Source organism: Oncorhynchus gorbuscha, linkage group LG07 (assembly GCF_021184085.1).
Source record: "Oncorhynchus gorbuscha isolate QuinsamMale2020 ecotype Even-year linkage group LG07, OgorEven_v1.0, whole genome shotgun sequence".
Classification (NCBI taxonomy): domain Eukaryota; kingdom Metazoa; phylum Chordata; class Actinopteri; order Salmoniformes; family Salmonidae; genus Oncorhynchus; species Oncorhynchus gorbuscha.
In genome coordinates this window covers 44160141-44180525 of record NC_060179.1, presented here as the reverse complement: position 1 = coordinate 44180525, position 20385 = coordinate 44160141, and the positions used below count along the sequence as shown (strand labels likewise).

General features: G+C 42.9%; 1 protein-coding gene across 1 annotated transcript in view; it reads right to left on the bottom strand.

Annotated features, from left to right (window-relative positions):
• Window positions 1–5533: 5533 nt before the first annotated feature.
• LOC124039220 (ATP-sensitive inward rectifier potassium channel 12-like) overlaps window positions 5534–20385 on the bottom strand; it is a 32051-nt gene continuing 17199 nt past the window's right edge. The window contains exon 2 of the mRNA XM_046355123.1: window positions 5534–8209. Within this exon, the coding sequence (XP_046211079.1) occupies window positions 6696–8042 (1347 nt within the window). The 5' untranslated portion in view covers window positions 8043–8209 and the 3' untranslated portion in view covers window positions 5534–6695. The remainder of the gene's footprint in view (window positions 8210–20385) is intronic.

Below are 20385 nucleotides of genomic sequence, written 5' to 3'. Positions count from 1 at the left end.
TAATCCTCCATTGATCTCTCTCTTTACATCTGTCTCTGGCTGGCCTCCAGTTCTGGTTCCTGGGGTCCCTGGGGGCCCAAAATTCCCCTGGTACCTCCAGGCATTTGGTCAACGCAGCAACGAAGATGTTGATCTGTGACCTCAGTTTGATCACATTTGTCCTCATGATCCATCTCGCTGACAGTTGGTGGATTGATTCGTCAGACCTTATAAGTAGACTACTGCCAGCGTTTAGGGTTGTTACACAACACAGATATTTTCTATGTGGGAGCAATGGTGGAAGGTTATGTTCATGCATGGCCACTGTTGTGTTGTGGGCTACTACAGTAATGTATACTGACCAAAAATATAAGCAAAATATGTAATGTGTTGGTCCCTTGTTTCATGAGCTGAAATAAGACATCCCAGAAATATTCCATACACACAAAAAGCTTATTTCTCTCAAATGTTTTGCATTCATTTGTTTACATCCCTGTTAGTGAGCATTTCTGCTTTGCCAAGTATCCATCCACCTGACAGGTGCGGCATAACAAGAAGCTGATTAAACAGCATTACCATAACACAGGTGCAGCTTGTGCTGGGGACAATTAAAGGCAACTTTTGTCACACAAGACAATGCCACAGATGTTTTAGGTTTTTCGGAAGCGGGCAATTGACAAACTGACTGGAGGAATGTCCACCAGAGCTGTTGCCAGAGAATTGAATGTTAATTTCTCTACTATAAGCTATAGAGAATTTGGCAGGACATACAACCGGCCTCACAACCACAGACCATGTGTAACCATGCCAGCCCAGAAACATCCCTTTTTCAGGACCCTGTCTTTCAAAGATAATTCGTAAAAATCCAAATGACTTCACATATCTTCATTGTAAAGGGTTGAAACACTGTTTCCCATGCTTGTTCAATGAACCTTACACACAATTCATGAACATGCACCTGTGGAACGGTTGTTAAGACACTAACAGCTTGCAGACAGTAGGCAATTAAGGTCACAGTTATGAAAACATAGGACACTAAAGAGACCTTTCTACTGACTCTGAAAAACTCCAAAAGAAAGATGCCCAGGGTCCCTGCTCATCTGTGGGAACGTGCCGTAGACATGCTGCAAGGAGGCATGAGGACTGCAGATGTGGCCAGGGCAAAGAATTGCAATGTCCGTACTGTGAGACGCCTAAGACAGTGGTACTGGGAGACAGGACGGACAGCTGATCGTCCTCTCAGTGGCAGACCACGTGTAACAACACCTGCACAGGATCGGTACATCCGAACATCACACCTGCGGGACAGGTACAGGATGGCAACAACAACTGCCCGAGTTACACCAGGAACGCACAATCCCTCCATACTGTCCACAATAGGCTGAGAGAGGCTGGATTGAGGGCTTGTAGGCCTGTTGTAAGGCAGATCCTCACCAGACATCACCGGTAACAACGTCCCCTATGGGCACAAACCCACGGTCGCTAGACCAGGCAGGACTGCAAAAAGTGCTCTTCACTGACGAGTTGCGGTTTTGTCTCACCATCGCATTTATCGTCGAAGGAATGAGCGTTACACCGAGGCCTGTACTCTGGAGCGGGATCAATTTGGAGGTGGAGGGTCCGTCATGGTCTGGGGCGGTGTGTCACATCATCGGACTGAGCTTGTTGTCATTGCAGGCAATGTCAACGCTGTGCGTTACAGGGAAGACATCCTCGTACCTCATGTGGTACCCTTTCTGCAGGCTCTTCCTGACATGACCCACCAGCATGACAATGCCACCAGCCATACTGCTGGCTCTGTGCGTGATTTCCAGGAATGTCAGTGTTCTGCCATGGCCAGCGAAGAGCCCGGATCTCAATCCCATTGAGCACGTCTGGGACCTGTTGGATCAGAGGGTGAGAGCTAGGGTCATTCCTCCCAGAAATGTCCAGGAACTTGCAGGTGCCTTGGTGGAAGAGTGGGGTAACATCTCACAGCAAGAATTGGCAAATCTGGTGCAGTCCACGAGGAAGAAATGCACTGCAGTACTTAATGCAGCTTGTGACCACAACAGATACTGACTGTTACTTTTGATTTAGACCCCCCCTTTATTCAGGGACACATTATTCATTTTGTGTTAGTCACATGTCAATGGAACTTGTTCAGTTTATGTCTCAGTTGTTTAATCTTGTTATGTTCATACAAATACCTACACGTTAAGTTTGCTGAAAATAAACGCAGTTGACGGCGAGAGGACGTTTCTTTTTTTGCTGAGTTTATGAACTGTAACTCAAGTGAAATAGTTGAAATTGTGTTTCATTTATGTTTTTGTTCAGTATTATACTAATGTTCTCATTGTTTTACAATGGTAGGTACATTGGAAAAAAATGCGCCCCATCCAGTTTTCTTTTACAATTAGGTTTTAATTGAATAATTTAATTTGCTTTGCATTATCCATTAAAATAAAAGGCCCAGGACACATTTCTTCACCTGGGCCATAGAAAGACTTCTACAGAGGTCAAATGTTTTCTAATCATCCCTTTAAGAGAAATACCCGTTTAATCAAAAGCTGAAATTAAAAACAATCTGATTTTCTGACTTTTTTCTGGTACAAAATTGATAAATATGGATGACCTTGTTATACTGTATCTCAAGGAAATACTGTCATATTAAAAACAACTTAATATAAAAATAGATGTGTTGATTTCTGTGTATGTTTAGCTGTTACCTAATATACTTTGTTGACTTTGTGCACTGTGCACATAAAATCTTTCCGGAAAAAAATAAAAAATTAAAATAAAAAGGCATGACGGAATTTTTCATTTGGGATGATGCAGCATAGAAGCTGATTATGCTTTACCATGGATACCACTGAAACATTGTAAGTAGGTACAAAGGTGTCATACATGGGATACCAGAACCTTCCCAGAAGGCAATGAGCATAAAGTCTAGGATTGGGACAAAAAGGTTTCATTCATCTCCCAAAAAATCTATATTTTCTTAAAAAAAGCAAAAATGCAACACATGATGTAGGATACCCAAGGGATAACAGGACCACTAGGAAAATATCAGTCACTGTAGCCAGCTGAATGACTATCTCATAGTTGTTTTCTTGCTTTGAAGGGCAGTGATTTTGGTGTCAGAGGAAATAGAGAAAAGTAGTATCTTAGGGGACATTAACTCCATGACACAGCATAATAAATGGTATGCTATTTCGTAGAGCAGTGCATTATGTGTAGGCATAAATTACATTTCAAATTCTACGATTCATGCCAAATATTCAAATGTGTCTGTCATGCACCTTAGTTTTACTTAGATACTGATGAAACTACTCAATTTATTGTAACGAAGACAAAAACAAATATGTACATACTAAAATAATACATTTATTTGGTTTTAAGGGAAAGGGGGAGACCTAGTCAGTTGTACAACTGAATGCCTTCAACTGAAATGTGTATTCCGCATTTAACCCGACCCCCTCTGAATCAGAGAGGTGTAGGGGGCTGGCTTAATTGACATCCACGGCACCAGTGGGTTAACTGCCTTGCTCAGGGGCAGAAAGACAGAATTTTCCCTTGTCAGCTCGGGGATTCGATCCTGTAACTTTTTTATTACAGACCCAACACTCTGACCATTAGGTTACCTGCCGCCCCCATTTAGAAATGTTTTGTTTGGTATTGTGCTTGAAGTTGAACCTAGATTATTTACATTCAAGACACTTTTTTACCTTTCTCAATTATGACTACTCTTGTTACTTCCAGTCCAAAGCATCATTGTCCAATTCGAATTTCAAGTTGCGTTTCGGTAGCTTCCCACTGTGCACACACTGGTTGAATCAACGTTGTTCCACACCAATGTGGAATAGATGTTGAATTCACGTCTGTGCGCAGTGGGTATAAGATTCCATATCAACAACACTCCTTACAAATAATTTTGTCCATATCATGCTTCATATAATGTCGTACCAAATCAAACGTAACTCAGCTGCTCAGCAACCTCTTGAGTTATCTAACTTAGGAGAGCACTCCTGTAAATGAAGAATGAAGGATGTCTATGTAACTCAAACTCAAAACATAAGTCAGAGGTGCTGTTATCTAACAGGTGCAACACAAAATAAATCTTTAGACTCAAGAAGTGGTATCCAGAAATAAAACGGAGCTTTGTGCCAATCGTCAATTATGTTGACTAAATAATAGGAAGGTGCATTTCAGTATTATTGCTTTTCGTATTGGCTGTCCAACTGATCATGTAAACCTATTGCGTCTTAGGTGTGATGGAATCAAATCACCATATCACAGATAGTTTCTTGTGCTTGATAGTGTTTTTTTTAAAAGCTTGCCCATATTTCTCTAAAATAATTGGATGAAAAATTTGAACATGATAAGGGAATATCCTGTCCCACACGCATAACCTTTGTAGGCCATTAGGAATATATTGATGACAGTTTTTGTGCAAAGTAAAACTTAACTCACAATCATTTACCTGGTAAAGTCACATTCTTTCTGCATGCACCTCATATTATTTGAACTTAGCTATCAAAAGGGATTTTATAACATACAAAAACTGCTATTTACTATAAAGATACACTATATATACAAAAGTATGTGGACATCCCTTCAAATTAGTGGATTCGGCTATTTCAGCCACACCCATAGATGAAAGTGTTTAAAATCAAGGAAATACAGCTATGCAATCTCTGTAGAAAACAATGGCAGTAGAATAGCCTTACTGAAGAGCTCAGTGACTTTCAGCACTGTCATAAGATGCCACCTTTCCAACAAATCAGTTTGTGAAATTTCTGCACTGCTTGAGCTGCCCCTGTTAACTGTAAATGCTGTTAATGTGTAGTGGAAATGTCTAGGAGCAACAGCGGCTCAGGCTCAAAATGGTAGGCCACACAAACTCACAGTACGGGACCGCCGAGCACGTACAAATGGTCTGTCCTTGGTTGCAACACTCATTACTGAGTTTCAAACTGCCTCTGGAAGCAACATCAGTGCAAGTCCATGGCTGGGCAGCCGCACACAAGCCTAAGATCACCACGCGCAATGCGAAGTGTCAGCTGGAGTGGTGTAAAACTCGCCGCCATTTAATTCTGGAGCAGTGGAAACGCATTCTCTGGACTGATGATTCACACTTCACCATCCGGCAGTCCGACAGACAAATCTGGGTTTGGCGGATGCCAGGAGAACGCTACCAGTCCGAACGCATAGTGCCAACTGTAAAGTTTGGTGGAGGAGGAGTAATGGTCTGGGATTGTTTTTCATGGTTCTGGCTAGGCCACTTAATTCCAGTGAATGGAAATCTTCCAACTGTGCTTCCAACTTCATGGCAACAGTTTGGGGGAGGCCCTTTCCTGTTTCAGCATGACAATGCCCCCATGCACAAAGCAAGGTCCATACAGAAATGGTTTGTCGAGATCGGTATGGAAGAAGTTGACTGACCTGCACAGAGCCCTGACCTCAACCCCATCGAACGCCTAATCAGTGCCCGACCTCACTAATGCTCTTGTGGCTGAATGGAAGCAAGTCCCTGCAGCAATGTTTCAACATCTATTGGAAAGCCTTCCCAGAAGAGTGGAGGCTGTTATAGCAGCAAAGGGGGAACCAACTCCATATTAATGCCCATGACTTTGGAATGAGATGCTCAATGAGCAGGTTTCCACATACTTTTGGTCATGCAGTGTAATAGAGGGTAAATTCTTTTTACATGTGAAGCCCTTCAATTCTCATTGAGTTCAGACATACTTTCATCAAACCCGTTCTCTTTGTAGAATTATGCAATGATGATTGGATTGCATCATCTCCATTGAGTTTCTGTCTCCTGATAACATTAATGATGTGCATAGATTCGTTGTAAAGAGAATAATCAAAATAATGATGAAATGTAATGATATTTTCCATATCAACAACTTAGTTGTTTCAAAATTTGTTGAGGTTAGAATAATCCTGTGTTACTTTAATGTTTTAAGCAAGGGGCATCAAAATGAACAATAAAATGTAATAAAATTAATTTATTGCATTACTATAGGGCCTACTCTTACGTTCTGCTTGTAGTGCAAATGATATCTATTCATCACAAATGGTTCAAATGAAATCCACGTTGTGAAACTGTGTTGTGCATCAGTGGCTCGTGGATGGTTAGATCATTTAGCATGGCTCATTGCTTCTGAATGTTGCAGTGAACTTTTACAGGAATTTTCAACGTGTCATCGAACTCAGTTCCAGCGATTGTGAATCCCAGCAATGTTGGAAGCTTATATGTAGCTTTAAACTGTAACGCTGCCATTTGTGCCCAATAGCAACTTGAACTAGCTAAAAATCATTTTTTAAAGATGTTTTTTAAAATATTACTCCACATGAAACATAACTTATCTAAGCAATAATATTTACACCTAGGTCCTGATTATTTGGTCTTGTCATTATACCTGTTCGATGCATCATTAAACACTCTCAACTCAAATGAAAAAATGAAGATTCAAGTTTCCATGAAGGAACAATGTCCTTCGCTGGTCTTTTCCTTTTGTTGTGGTCCTGTGGACATTCTTTACCACAGTTTTGCATGCTGCATACGTTTGCACTTTTTCCAGTGTCCCGCTTGCCCTTTCACTGTCCCCTCATGTACTTTACATCCTATTACAGTAGACAGCTTTTCCTATGGCACTGCGCATTGTTCTGCATTTTTACCCTTGGAAGGAAAGACAACGTATCGAAGTTGACCCCAGGTAGTGCAGAGGTCATATCTCCGACTCCCTGCGGTACGACCTTTGGTCCAGTCCCCTGGTGGTCTGTAGCCGCTCAAACTCGTGTCGATTGTTCCGCCCCGGACTGTTCAGGTTGGCCAACGCTCTGAACGAACCACTGCCCATGCCCATGCCCATGCCCACCACCTCCTCTTCCTCATCCTCATCCCGGCTGAGAAAGGCCAGCTCGTTCTCGTAACAGAAGGAGTTGGAGGTGGGCACCAGGAACTTGTTCTCCACCATGTCCTTGGCACTGCAGCACGGGGTGGACGGTACCTCGTAGGTCTTGTGAAAGTGAGAGTAATCCACCTTGTACAGGTTCTTCTCCTCAAAGAGCACTGGCTCGAACCGGTAACCCCACAGTACCTCCGTAGCCAGGTAGGAGCTGCGGGCCTGCGTGGTCATGGCGGTTGCCTCGACCATCCCTTCCAGTATGACCACAATCTCAAAATCCGCCGTATCCAGGTCATTTTTCCTGATCCCATAGAGTGGACTATCCTCATTGATCTCATGGATAATCGTAATGGGAGAAACCAAGAAAATCCTGTCCAGGCCTTTGTCAAAGCCCACATTGATGTCTACTTGGTCCAGGGGGATATACTCCCCTTCGTCAGTGATCCGGGGTTTGATGAGCTGAGCTCTGACATGGGCCTCTACGATGTGACTCTTCCTTAGGTTCCCCACCCTCCACATGAGGCACAGCTTGCTGTCGCGCAAAGAGATCACTGCGTTGTGGCTGAACAGTAGTGTCCGCGCACGTTTCTTGGGCCTTGCCATCTTGGCCATGATGGCGCCGATCATGAAGCAGTCGATGATGCAGCTAATGATGGACTGGAAGACCACCATGAACACGGCGACCGGACACTCCTCTGTCACACAGCGGTAGCCGTAGCCGATGGTTGACTGGGTCTCGATGGAGAACAGGAAGGCGGCCACGAAGCCGTTGACCTGCAGGACGCAAGGTGTGAAGTTGTCGTCTCCGGCCGGGTTGTCCAGGTCGCCGTGGAGCAATGCTATAACCCAGAAGGCCAGGCCAAAGGCCAGCCAGGACAGCACGAACACCAGTGTGAACAGCACCAGCATGTAGCGCCAACGGATGTCCACGCACGTGGTGAAAAGGTCGGCCATGTAGCGAGATGACTTGTCCTCCATGTTGGCGAACTGCACGTTGCACTGGCCATTCTTCTTGACAAAGCGGTTGCGGACCTTATGGCGTGTGTGGATCTTGCCGTTGCCGAAGCCGTTCATGCCGCCACCGCTGCTGCTGTGCATATTGGTGAGGCGCAGTGCCTCCTCCTCGGACGACACGATGCTGTAACGGTTGATCCGCCCAACGCTCATGCTGGCCACGTAGGCCGGGCTGCAGTGTCGGAGTAAGTGGGAAATCCTTGAGTCCCAATGTGTGATCACTCAAAGGCCCTTCCCAGGGGTATCACTGCCAGAGCCCCATCTCAGAAGGTGAAGGTGGAGGTGTGCTTTTGGGTGTTGTACTCTTGGCAGACCACTGCCTGAGGAAAGAGGAAAGGGAAACGGATGTCAGTATATCACAGCATGTCAGTATCAACATACCCCACCATGAAGAGTCTGGGAAACTGCACTACAAAGGCTGCGTTAAGACAGGCAGACAAATTCTGATATTTTTTCCACTACTAGGTGTTTTGACAAATCACATCAGATCTTTTCACATCAGATCTTTTCGGAGCTTATATGATTGGGCAAAAGTCCAATTAATGAAAAGTCTTCACAAGTATGTGTCATGTTTGTCATTTATTATCATGTCTTGTCCCTGTGCTCCCCATTCTGTTCGTTTCCCTCTGCTGGTCTTATTGGGTTCTTTCCCTCTTTCTATCCCTCTCTCTCCCCTCCCCCCTCTCACTCTCTCGCTCTCTCTTCTCTCTATCGTTCCGTTGCTCCCAGCTGTTCCTATTCCCCTAATCATCATTTAGTCTTCCCACACCTGTTCCCGATCCTTTCCCCTGATTAGAGTCCCTATTTATTCCTTTGTGTTCCGTTCCTGTCCCGTCGGTTCCTTGTTTAGTATTCACCTGCATGACAGTATGTAGTACATTTGCACAAAACTCTAAACAGATCATCAAAATGGCTAATTTTTCAATACTCGAAGTACATTTTCAATTGACTGAGTATAACAAACAAATTTGTTCACTGCACAAAATCACTCTTTCAATTTGGATACATGTTCAATCTAGTATCAGCTTTAAAAATAAAATATTCACCTTACTTTTGATTAGATTTTCTTGTCATTTGTTAACAATACAATTAATTATCACTTAATCAAACTTCTCAAAACTGAAAACTACTGAACCAAAATTGTGGAGTGCCTAGTAAACGTATATAGTTTGATAACCACGGAATACTGTAAAATACTATTATTACCTCATAAATGTATCAATTTGACATAATTGTATGTTTATGTGCTGTGAATACTACATCAATATTCTCCATCAGTCAGTGTTCTTCAATAGGATAACGTGGTAAGACTCGCTCTATATGTGCTACCATTTAGAATAATAGTGTAGAGTCAAATGCACTGCTGAAATACCTGGATTGTTTATAACAATATATTCCGCTCATTATATGAATTTCATTGATACACTGTAAGCTGATTAATTTTGAAGCAGAGAGACAGGCGATACTGTATCACTTGACAAGTCACGTAGAAATGGGGATCTTGTTACGTTTTTACAATAACCAACTGCTTTACAATACAATACAATACTATTTATACTTTATTTAACATGTGTTTTGTTATTTTTTGTTGGGGGTTACTTAAGCAATAAGGCACGAGGGGGTGTGGTGTATGGCCAATATACCACGGCTAAGGGCTATTCTTATGAATGACGCAACGCGGAATGCTTGGCCATATACCACAAACCCCTGAGGTGTCTTATTGCTACTATAAACTGGTTTCCAATATAATTAGAGCACTAAAATGAAATATTTTGTCATACCTGTGGTATACTGTCTGATACACCAAGGCGGTCAGCCAATCAGCATTCAGGGCTCGAACCACCCAGTTAATAAAACTAAATTATCCATTTCAAATTATATGTTTATAAAACATGCACCTGTAGGCTCCCCCCTACAGGTGGGTTCGAGCCCTGAATGCTGATTGGCTGACAGCCATGGTATATCAGACCGTACCACGGGTATGACTTTGGTCAGGTGATAGGATAGTATTGGTCAGGCGATGAGCGGTGCCTGGTTTCCTCCAGACGTGACACTTGGCATTCAGGTCAAAGAGTTCAATCTCGGTTTCATCAGACCAGAGAATCTTGTTATCTTGGTCTGAGAGTACTTTAGGTGCCTTATGGCAAACTCCAAGTGGGCTGTCATGTGCCTTTTACTGAGGAGTGGCATCCGTCTGGCAACTCTACTATAAAGGCCTGATTGGTGGAGGGCTGCAGAGATGGTTGTCTATCTGGAAGGTTACCCCATTTCCACATAGACTCTGGAGCTCTGTCAGAGTGACCATCTGGTTATTGGTTACCTCCCTGACCAAGGTCCTTCTCCCCCGATTGCTCAGTTTGGCTGTGCGGACAGCTCCAGGAAGAGTCTTGGTGGTTCCAAACTTCTTCCATTTAAGAATGATAGAGGCCACTGTGTTCTTGGGGACCTTCAGTGCTTTAGTAACCTTCCTCAGATTCTTGCCTCGACACAATCCTGTCTTTTAGCTCTACGGACAATTCCTTCGACCTCATGGCTTGGTTTTTGCTCTGACATGCACTGTCAACTGTGCGACCTTACATAGATAGCGTGTGTTCCAAATTATGTCCAATCAATTTAATTTACCACAGGTGGACTGCAATCAAGTTGTAGAAACATCTCAAGGATGCTCAATGGAAACAGGATGCACCTGAGCTCAATTTCAAGTTTCATCACAAAGGGTCTGAATACTTATGTAAATAAGGTAAATCAGTTCTTTTACTATCTAGATGACGTGTGTATGTTTTTGCACCGTTGGAGCTAGAAACACAAACATCTGCAAATCTATGTACAGTTCGTGACAAATAAACTTGCAGTAGATTTGATTTGGATATTGATGTATGTATGATAGCTTCAGAAGCTTGTGCATTCACCACATTTTTGGTGCTTGTTTGGAGATGTGTTCCTCAGACTTAAAAGGAAACAATTGTTGATATCTTGAAAATGATGTGTACTAGCTAAGATTATCTTAGAAAATATATTATAAAATGCATTTATCATACATTACATTGCAGTACTGTTGTTTAGAAAGAAAGATGATAAGAGTGTTTATCAACAATGTATGAATTGTCCAGTAGTGTCTTTTTCCAATGAAAGCCCCCCAAAATGTAGTGACTTAATGCAGTGTCCAGAAAAGTGGAGTGGGCATGTGTATATAGTCTCATTTACACATTTTGTTACATGTTGTTACAATGTTTCAGAAAAGTTGTAATACAAAAAAAGCATTATATTTGTCTTGTAAATTATATTTATAACAATTTTTTTTTAAATACCCTATTAGGGTGAGGTGCTTGTATACTATTCAGGCTATCTGTAAATATGCAATCCTAAGGTACTATGCCTTCTGCAGATTTTTTAAAACAGATTTTAAGAGACATTGATCAAGAAACCTTTAAGATTTCACTGTCTATTTCAGTCTCTGTAACATTCTCTAAAGGAGGATGTAAAAACCATTATGGCTCTCTAAAGTAAAAATGAAAATTAGAATATTTTCAAAATTATCATTTTTGTATTCAGCCCAGCCTTTCCCTGCATTTTCCCACTGCAACCTACGGTATATAGGTATACTGCATTTTCCTACTGCACCCTACGGTATATAGGTATACTGCATTTTCCTACTGCACCCTACGGTATATAGGTATACTGCATTTTCCTACTGCACCCTACGGTATATAGGTATACTGCATTTTCCCACTGCAACCTACGGTATATAGGTATACTGCATTTTCCTACTGCACCCTACGGTATATAGGTATACTGCATTTTTCCACTGCACCCTACGGTATATAGGTATACTGCATTTTCCTACTGCACCCTACGGTATATAGGTATACTGCATTTTCCCACTGCAACATACGGTATATAGGTATACTGCATTTTCCTACTGCACCCTACGGTATATAGGTATACTGCATTTTCCCACTGCAACCTACGGTATATAGGTATACTGCATTTTCCCACTGCACCCTACGGTATATAGGTATACTGCATTTTCCCACTGCAACCTACGGTATATAGGTATACTGCATTTTTCCACTGCACCCTACGGTATATAGGTATACTGCATTTTTCCACTGCACCCTACAGTATATAGGTATACTGCATTTTTCCACTGCAATCTACGGTATATAGGTATACTGCATTTTCCTACTGCACCCTACGGTATATAGGTATACTGCATTTTTCCACTCTGCTTGTGTGCATGTCCAATACTAGAGTGAAACCTTTCTGATGGTTAAGGGATCAATCATTCATATTTAATTTGTATCTATCGTTCAAAAGTTTGGGGTCACTTAGAAATGTCCTTGTTTTTTGAAAGACAAGCTAATTTCTTGTCCATCAAAATATCATCACATTGATCAGAAATACAGTGTAGACATTGTTAATGTTGTAAATGACTATTGTAGCTGGAAACGGCAGATTGTTAATGGAATATCTACATAGGCGTACAAAGGCCCACAATCAGCAATCATCACTCCTGTGTTCCAATGGCACGTTGTGTTAGCTAGTCCAAGTTTATAATTTTAAAAGGCTAATTGATCAATAGAAAACCCTTTTGCAATTATGTTAGTACAGCTGAAAACTGTTGTGCTGATTAAAGAAGCAGATTGGTTGAAAAGCATGCATTTAGTTTTGCTAGCGTTTAAGAGCAGTTGGAGGCCATAGAAGGAGTGTTGTATGGCATTGAAGCTCGTTTGGAGGTTTGTTTGTAAGGCATTGAAGCTCATTTGGAGATTTGTTAACACAGTGTCCAAAGAAGGGCCAGAAGTATACAGAATGGTGTCGTCTGAGTAGAGGTGGATAAAGGAATCACCCGCAGCAAGAGCGAAATCGTTGATATATACAGAGAAAAGAGTCGGCCCGAAAATTGAACCCTGTGGTACCCCTATAGAGACTGTCAGAGGTCCGGACAACAGGCTCTCCGATTTGACACACTGAACTATCTAAGAAGTAGTTGGTGAACCAGGCAAGGCAGTCATTTGAGAAATCAAGGCTGTTGAGTCTGCCGATAAGAACACGGTCATTGACAGTGTGGCCAGGTCGATGAAGACGGCTGCACAGTACAGTCTTTTATTGATGGAAGTTATGATGGAGGTTATGATATTGTTTAATACCTTGAGTGTGGCTGAGGTGCACCCGTGACCAGCTCGGAAACTGGATTGCACAGTGGAGAAAGTATGGTGGATTCGAAATGGTCAGTGATCTGTTTGTTAACTTGACTTTTGAAAACTTTAGAAAGGCAGGGCAGGATGGATATAGGTCTGTAACAGTTTGGGTCTAGAGTGTCACCCCCCTTGAAGAGGTGGATGACCACGGCAGCATTCCAATCTTTAGGAATCTCGGACAATACGAAAGAGAGGTTAAAACCTGTTGAATCTAGGGGGCACTATTTTCATTTTTGGAAAAATAACGTTCCCAAAGTAAACAGGCTATTTTGTCAGGACAAGATGCTAAAATATGCATATAATTGATAGTTTAGGATAGAAAACACTCTAAAGTTTCCAAAACTGTAAAATGATTGTCTGTGAGTTTAACAGAACTGATATTACCGGCGAAAGCCTGAGAAAAATCCAATCAGGAAGGGACTCTTATTTAGAAAGCTCTGCATTCCTATGCATCCCTATTGAGCAGTGAATGAGATATCAACCAGATTCCTTTTTCTATGGCTTCCCTAATGTGTCTAGTGTCGCAATACATAGTTTCAGGATTTTATTTTGAAAAATGAGCCTGAACTTCAACATTGCATCAGTGGTCAGCTGGAGGCTCTCAGAGTGTTTTGTGCGTAAAAGACAAATTCTGCCATTGTTTCTCTCTTTCCTACTAAGATGCCACCTGTCCCGGGTGATATATTATCAAATAGATATTTGAAAAACACCTTAAGGATTGATTATTAACAACGTTTGCCATGTTTCTGTCGATATTATGGAGCTAATTTGGAATATTTTTTGGTGTTGTTGTGACCGCAATTTCCGGGCGAATTCTCAGCCAAACGTGAAGAACTAACAGAGGTATTTCGGCTACAAAAATAATATTTTTGGAAAAAAGGAACATTTGCTATCTAACTGGGAGTCTCGTGAGTGAAAACATCCGAAGCTCATCAAAGGTAAACGATTTAATTTGATTGCTTTTCTGATTTTCGTGACCAGGTTGCCATTTTCTAATAATATTTATGTCCGTTGCATTATGCTAATTAGTGTCAGTTGATGACAATTCTCCCGGATTCGGGATGGGTAGATCCAAGAGTTAAACAGACTGGTAATAGGGGTTGCAACAATGGTGGCGGATAATTTTAGAAAGAGAGGGTCCAGATTGTCTATCCCAGCTGATTTGTACGGATCCAGGTTTTGCAGCTCTTTCAGAACATCTGCTATCTGGATTTGGGTGAAGGAGAAGCTGGGGAGGATTGTGTAAATAGCTGCGGGGGGTGCGGAGCTGTTTACTGGGGTTGGGGTAGCCAGGAGGAAAGCATGACCAGCCTTAGAGAACACTGATTGAAATTCTCGATTATTGTGGATTCATCAGTGGTGACAGTGTTTCCTACTGTCACGATCGTCGTCAGGGTGGAAATGACCTGACCAAGGAGCAGCGTGGTAAGTGCACATTCTTTTTGAGTGCCGCCAACAAAAACAAGGAATAAGGAAACTACCGTGATGCTTACTAGGTCTATACAGGCCACTAACAAAGTCAACTACCCACAACTAAGGTGGCAAAACATGCTGCCTAAGTATGATTCCCAATCAGAGACAACGATAGACGGCTGTCCCTGAATGAGAACCATACCCGGCCAAAACATAGAAACAGAAAACATTGAAATAAAGAACCTAGAATTCCCACCCTAGTCACACCCTGGTCGAACCAAAATAGAGAATAAAAGCCTCTCTATGACCAGGGTGTGACACCTACCCTCAGTGCAGTGGGCAGCTGGGAGGAGGTGCTCTTATTCTCCATGGACTTTAGTGTCCCAAGACTGTTGAGAGTTAGAACTACAAGATGCAAATTTCTGTTTGAAAAAGCTAGCCTTTGCTTTCCTAACTGACTATGCAGTCAGTATCGCGGGGACTATGCGATGCTAGTGCTCTCCGCCACAGGATGTTTTTGTGCTGGTCGAGGGCAGTCAGGTCTGGAGTGAAACAAGGGCTGTATCTGTTCTTAGTTCTACATTTTTTGAAAGGTGCATACTTATGTAAGATGTTGAGGAAATTACTTTTAAAGAACGTCCAGGCATCCTCTACTGACGGGATGAGGTCAATATCCTTCCAGGATATCTGGGCCAGGTTGATTAGAAAGGCCTGCTCGCAGAAGTGTTTTAGGGAGCATTTGACAGTGATGAGGGGTGGTTGTTTGACCGCGGACCCATTACGGATGCAGGCAATGAGGCAGTGATCACTGAGATCCTGATTGAAAACAGCAGAGGTGTATTTGGAGGGCAAGTTGGCCAGGATAATGTCTATTATCCTGGCCTGTACAGCACTTTGAGATATCAGCTGATGTACGAAGGGCTATATAAATACATTTGATTTGATTTGATATTAGGGTGCCCATGTTTACGGATTTAGAGTTGTACCTGGTGGGTTCCGTGATCATTTGTGTGATATTGAGGGCATCTAGCTTAGATTGTAGGACTGCTGGGCTATTAAGCATATCCAGGTTTAGGTCACCTAACAGAACAAACTCTGAAGATAGATGTGGGGGCAATCAATTCACATATGGTGTCCAGGGCACAGCTGGGAGCTGAGGGGGGTCTATAACAGGTGGCAACAGTGAGCGACTTATTTCTGGAGAGATACATTTTTTAAATTAGAAGCTTGAACTGTTTGGGCATGGACCTGGAAAGTGTGACAGAATTTTGCAGGCTATCTCTGCAGTATATTGCAATTCCTCCCCCTTCGCAGTTTTATCTTGACGGAAACTGTTGTAGTTGGGGATGGACATCTTAGACTTTTTGGTGGCCTTCCTAAGCCAGGATTCAGACACGGCAAGGACTTCAGGATTGGAGGAGTGTGCTAAAGCAGTGAGTAAAACAAACTTAGAGAGGAGGCTTCTGATGTTAACATGCATGAGACCAAGGCTTTTACGGTTACAGAAGTCAACAAATGAGAGCGCCTGGGGACACACAGGGCCTGGGTTAACCTCTACATCACCCGAGGAACAGAGGAGGAGTAGGATGTGAGTACGGCTAAAGGCTATCAAAACTGGTAGTCTAGTGCGTTGGGGACAGAGATTTCTGGGCGTGGTAGGATAGATTCAGGGCATAATGTACAGACAGGGGTATGGTCGGGTGCGGGTACAGTGGAGGTAACCTAGGCATTGAGTGACGATAAGAGAGGTTGCATCTCTGGATGCACTAGTTATGCTGAGATCACCGCATGTGTGGTTGGTGGGACAAAAGAGGTATCTGAGGCATGTTGAGTGGGACTAGGGGCTCCGCAGTAAACTAAAACAATTATAACTATCCTAAACAACAGTATACAAGGCATGTTGCAATCACAGGTGTTGATTGGGAGAGCTAGCTAAGACAACAACGGGTAAGACAACAACAGCTAATCAGCTAAGACAACAACAATAGAGATGAGTTAGCTTATACACTAACTTTCACACATCTAGATGGCCGGGTGAGATAGGTGTGGAGCCAGAGACATCAGGGTTTCAAACTGTAGAACCCAGTTCCTACATTTGAATATAAAACTAGATTTGATCAAACAAAACTATGCTACATTGTATCTCTGAGACCCTCAGGATGACAAATCAGAGCAAGATAACTGAATGTAAGTACATTATTTACCTTCAGAGGTGAATGTATCAAAACAGTTTCCGTGTTGTTGTGCACTCTCCTCAAGCAATAGCATGGTATTTTTTCACTGTAATAGCTACTATAATTGGACAGTGCAGTTAGATCAGCAAACATTTATGCTTTCTGCCCATATAAGACATGTCTATGTCTTGGAAAGTTTGCTGTTACTTACAACGTCATTCTAGCCACATTAGCACATGTTAACATCAACCGTCCCGGTATAGGGACACCAATCCCGTAGAGGTTTTTATAAGTGATTAGCAGTTATTAGCAGTCACTACCATCATGGGACTTGTAATTATTGTTTACTACTTTGAACAATTGACACAGGACATTTCACAAAAACATATTTAATTGAAAAAAAAAGTTTTTTATGTGACCACGTTTTCCAAAACCGATTGGAGATTCAAGGATGTCATGGGCACCTGATCTGTACTATACAGAAATGCATAATGGATTTGAATATCATTCTCTTCATGGTGGTGTATCCTGAATGGGTACACAAAGGTAACAATATGCAATATCCTTCTTTGCATATTTGGGTATGATTCTGAACACGGGCTATTATTGTAATGAGCTCCACCACTAAACAATACCTATAAAATAATCATAGATGTCAATGGTTCACAAGTTTGGACATCAGACTACAGCACAGAAGAGCAGAGTAGATTTGCCTTGATCTCTAATATTTTGGACAAAACCAAACATGGTGGTGTTCACTTTAGCAATCTCACTGGAATAAAGAATTCCTCCATTGGGGCGGTAGAGTAGCCTAGTGGTTAGATACTTGGACTAGTAACCGGAAGGTTGCAAGTTCAAACCCCGAGCTGACAAGGTACAAATCTATCGTTTTGACCCTGAACAGGCAGTTAACCCACTGTTTCTAGGCCGTCATTGAAAATAAGAATTTGTTCTTAACTGACTTGCCTAGTTAAATAAAGGTAAAAAGAAAAAAAAATACTGTCATAAATTAAAGAGATTGTGTTAACATCTCGAAATGGGACTACTAAATGTTAAATCGCTCACTTCCAAGGCAGTCAATTAACTAATTACTGATCATTAACTTGATAGGATTGGCCTGGCTTAAGCCAGAAGAATTTACTGCTCTAAATGAGGCCTCTCCTCCTGGTTACACAGGTGACCTTTTCACCTGAAGCAAACTGAAATCCCACCCAATGGATGCCGAGACTGCTCTCGCAAACCCCGCCTACCTATAATACTGGGCTATTCACAACTGTACGTTCCCTTTCAGTCGGTCACTCTGTACAACATACAATGGGGACATACAATCACACCCCAAGCCTGCCATGGAGGGTACCAAACTAGGAGACCTATTGCAGCCCAGCACATGCACGTTCTACCGACTCCAAAAAAGCACCTTTTTTCCCTAATACTTACCTGAGAAGCCTCAACTGTCACAGCCCACATAGGGAACCAGAACCAGCGGCAACTTGGCTATGCATACTGAACCGACAAGAGTTGTTGAACCATGGCAGCCTGAGGCTCAAACCCACAGAAAACCTCAGGCTCAAACCCACAGAAAACCTGCAGTAACACGGAAAACTGTGTACTCGCACGCTGCTACACACCAAAGCAGCCCAAGGCTCAAACACACAGGAAAACTGTGGTACTCTGGACAAAAAGCTGGGTAACATTGTCAACGGCAGGCCTAGTCCATAGATCCTACTGGTTCCAAAAAGGCTAACATAGAGATCTGAGGAGTCTGGAATGCCAGAACTCACACAAGGAACCGCAAGTCCAAAACAACAGGGCATCTGCTGTGACTTGATAATGTGCATTCACGTGCAGCCTCATCAACGAACCACAGCAGTCCAAGGCTCAAACCAGCAGGGTAACTGTGGTAACCTGGATAAATGCACAATATGGGCAGTCTTTTAGGAAAGGACCTTCAGGTCCACAGACTCCAATGGTTCAAACAGAGACTCAGACAGAGCATCCAGGACCAAAGCCTGAGCAACAGAAAATGTGCACTGCTCCATACAAGCAGACAGCGGGCCAGGTTAAGGAGAGTTAGAGACGATATCCCACCCTGTCTGTTGGTGCATGCCAACATCGTCGACAATCACCCAGCGCTGAAACAGACACATCAACAAAAGTCACATAGGCACCACAGCTTTCATAAACTCAGCAAAAATAGAAACGTCCTCTCACTGTCAACTGCGTTTATTTTCAGCAAACTTAACATGTGTAAATATTTGTATGAACATAACAAGATTCAATAACTGAGACATAAACTGAACAAGTTCCACAGACATGTTACTAACATAAATTGAATAATGTGTTCCTGAACAAAGGGGGGAAGGGGGGGTCAAAATCAAAAGTAACAGTCAGTATTTGGCGTGGCCACCAGCTGCATTAAGTACTGCAGTGCATCTCCTCCTCATGGACTGCACCAGATGTGCCAGTTCTTGCTGTGAGATGTTACCCTACTCTTCCACCAAGGCACTTGCAATTTCCCAGACATTTCTGGGGGGAATGGCCCTAGCCTTCACTCTCTGATCCAACAGGTCCCAGACGTGCTCAATGGGGTTGAGATCCGGGCTCTTTGCTGGCCATGGCAGAACACTGACATTCCTGTCTTGCAGGAAATCACGCACAGAACGAGCAGTATGGCTAGTGGCATTGTCATACTGGAGGGTCATGTCACGATGAGTGAATACGCTGAGCCGGAGACAAACAACATTTCTTGTGATTCACTATGAACCCCAGAGAAAACCAGAGTGGCAGTGTGGAGCTCCACCTGTTCCCTCGACTCCGCTATGACCAGTCAATCATCCAGATAAATGAAATACTCTGATCCCCTGACACTGCACCGGTGCCAAAACTGCCTCTACCACCATAGAATATGTGCGGGCAATAGGGAGATGGGGAGGATGTATAGCACTTGAAAATATGCATCCTTCAGATCTATGAATGTGAACCAATCGCTGGAGCGCACAGACTGCAAAAGCTAGTGAAGGGTGAGTAAGTCCAGGATGGAACCAAACTTTCCATCGCTCTCTGGTAACTAAGAAGTACAGGCTTTACCAACCGCTCTGTACCTCTGACACGGGACCCACACGAACAAACTGCGTTTGAAGGAGAGAGGAAATCTCCTCTCAAAAGACAGGTGCTAGGACCTCGGGGACCATTAACGTAATGAAGCCAAAAAAGGTGGATGCTGAGCGATTTGTAGACTGTACCCTTTCGCCACTGTCGTCATCACCCATGGTGAGACTGCCAGTCTCCCATAAATTAACTCCTGAAGGGGCAGCGCTCCACCCTGAGGACTGGGATAATTATTGTTTTCATATCCACCACTCTTGACAACCGTGTGTCTGAACGTGGAGAAGGAACTGTGCGTTCTGATATCCAGTCCACACCAAGTTCGGGGACTTCGGCAACCAGTAACTTGACCCCATTGAACAAGCTTGGGAGCACTTGGGAGCACTGTTGCCACAGTAAATGCTTGGGGAGGAGGTTCCAGAGCCACACAATCTTGCAGGCGAATTTAGCTCATTCAAATACATCCACCTGTCCCTCTCAGGAATCCCGAGAACCTGCACTGTTTATTCAGAGGCAGTGTGCAAGGATTAGCCCCCTTGTTATCAAATAAAATAACATTTTATTGGTCACATACACATGGCTAGCAGATGTTATTGTGAGCGT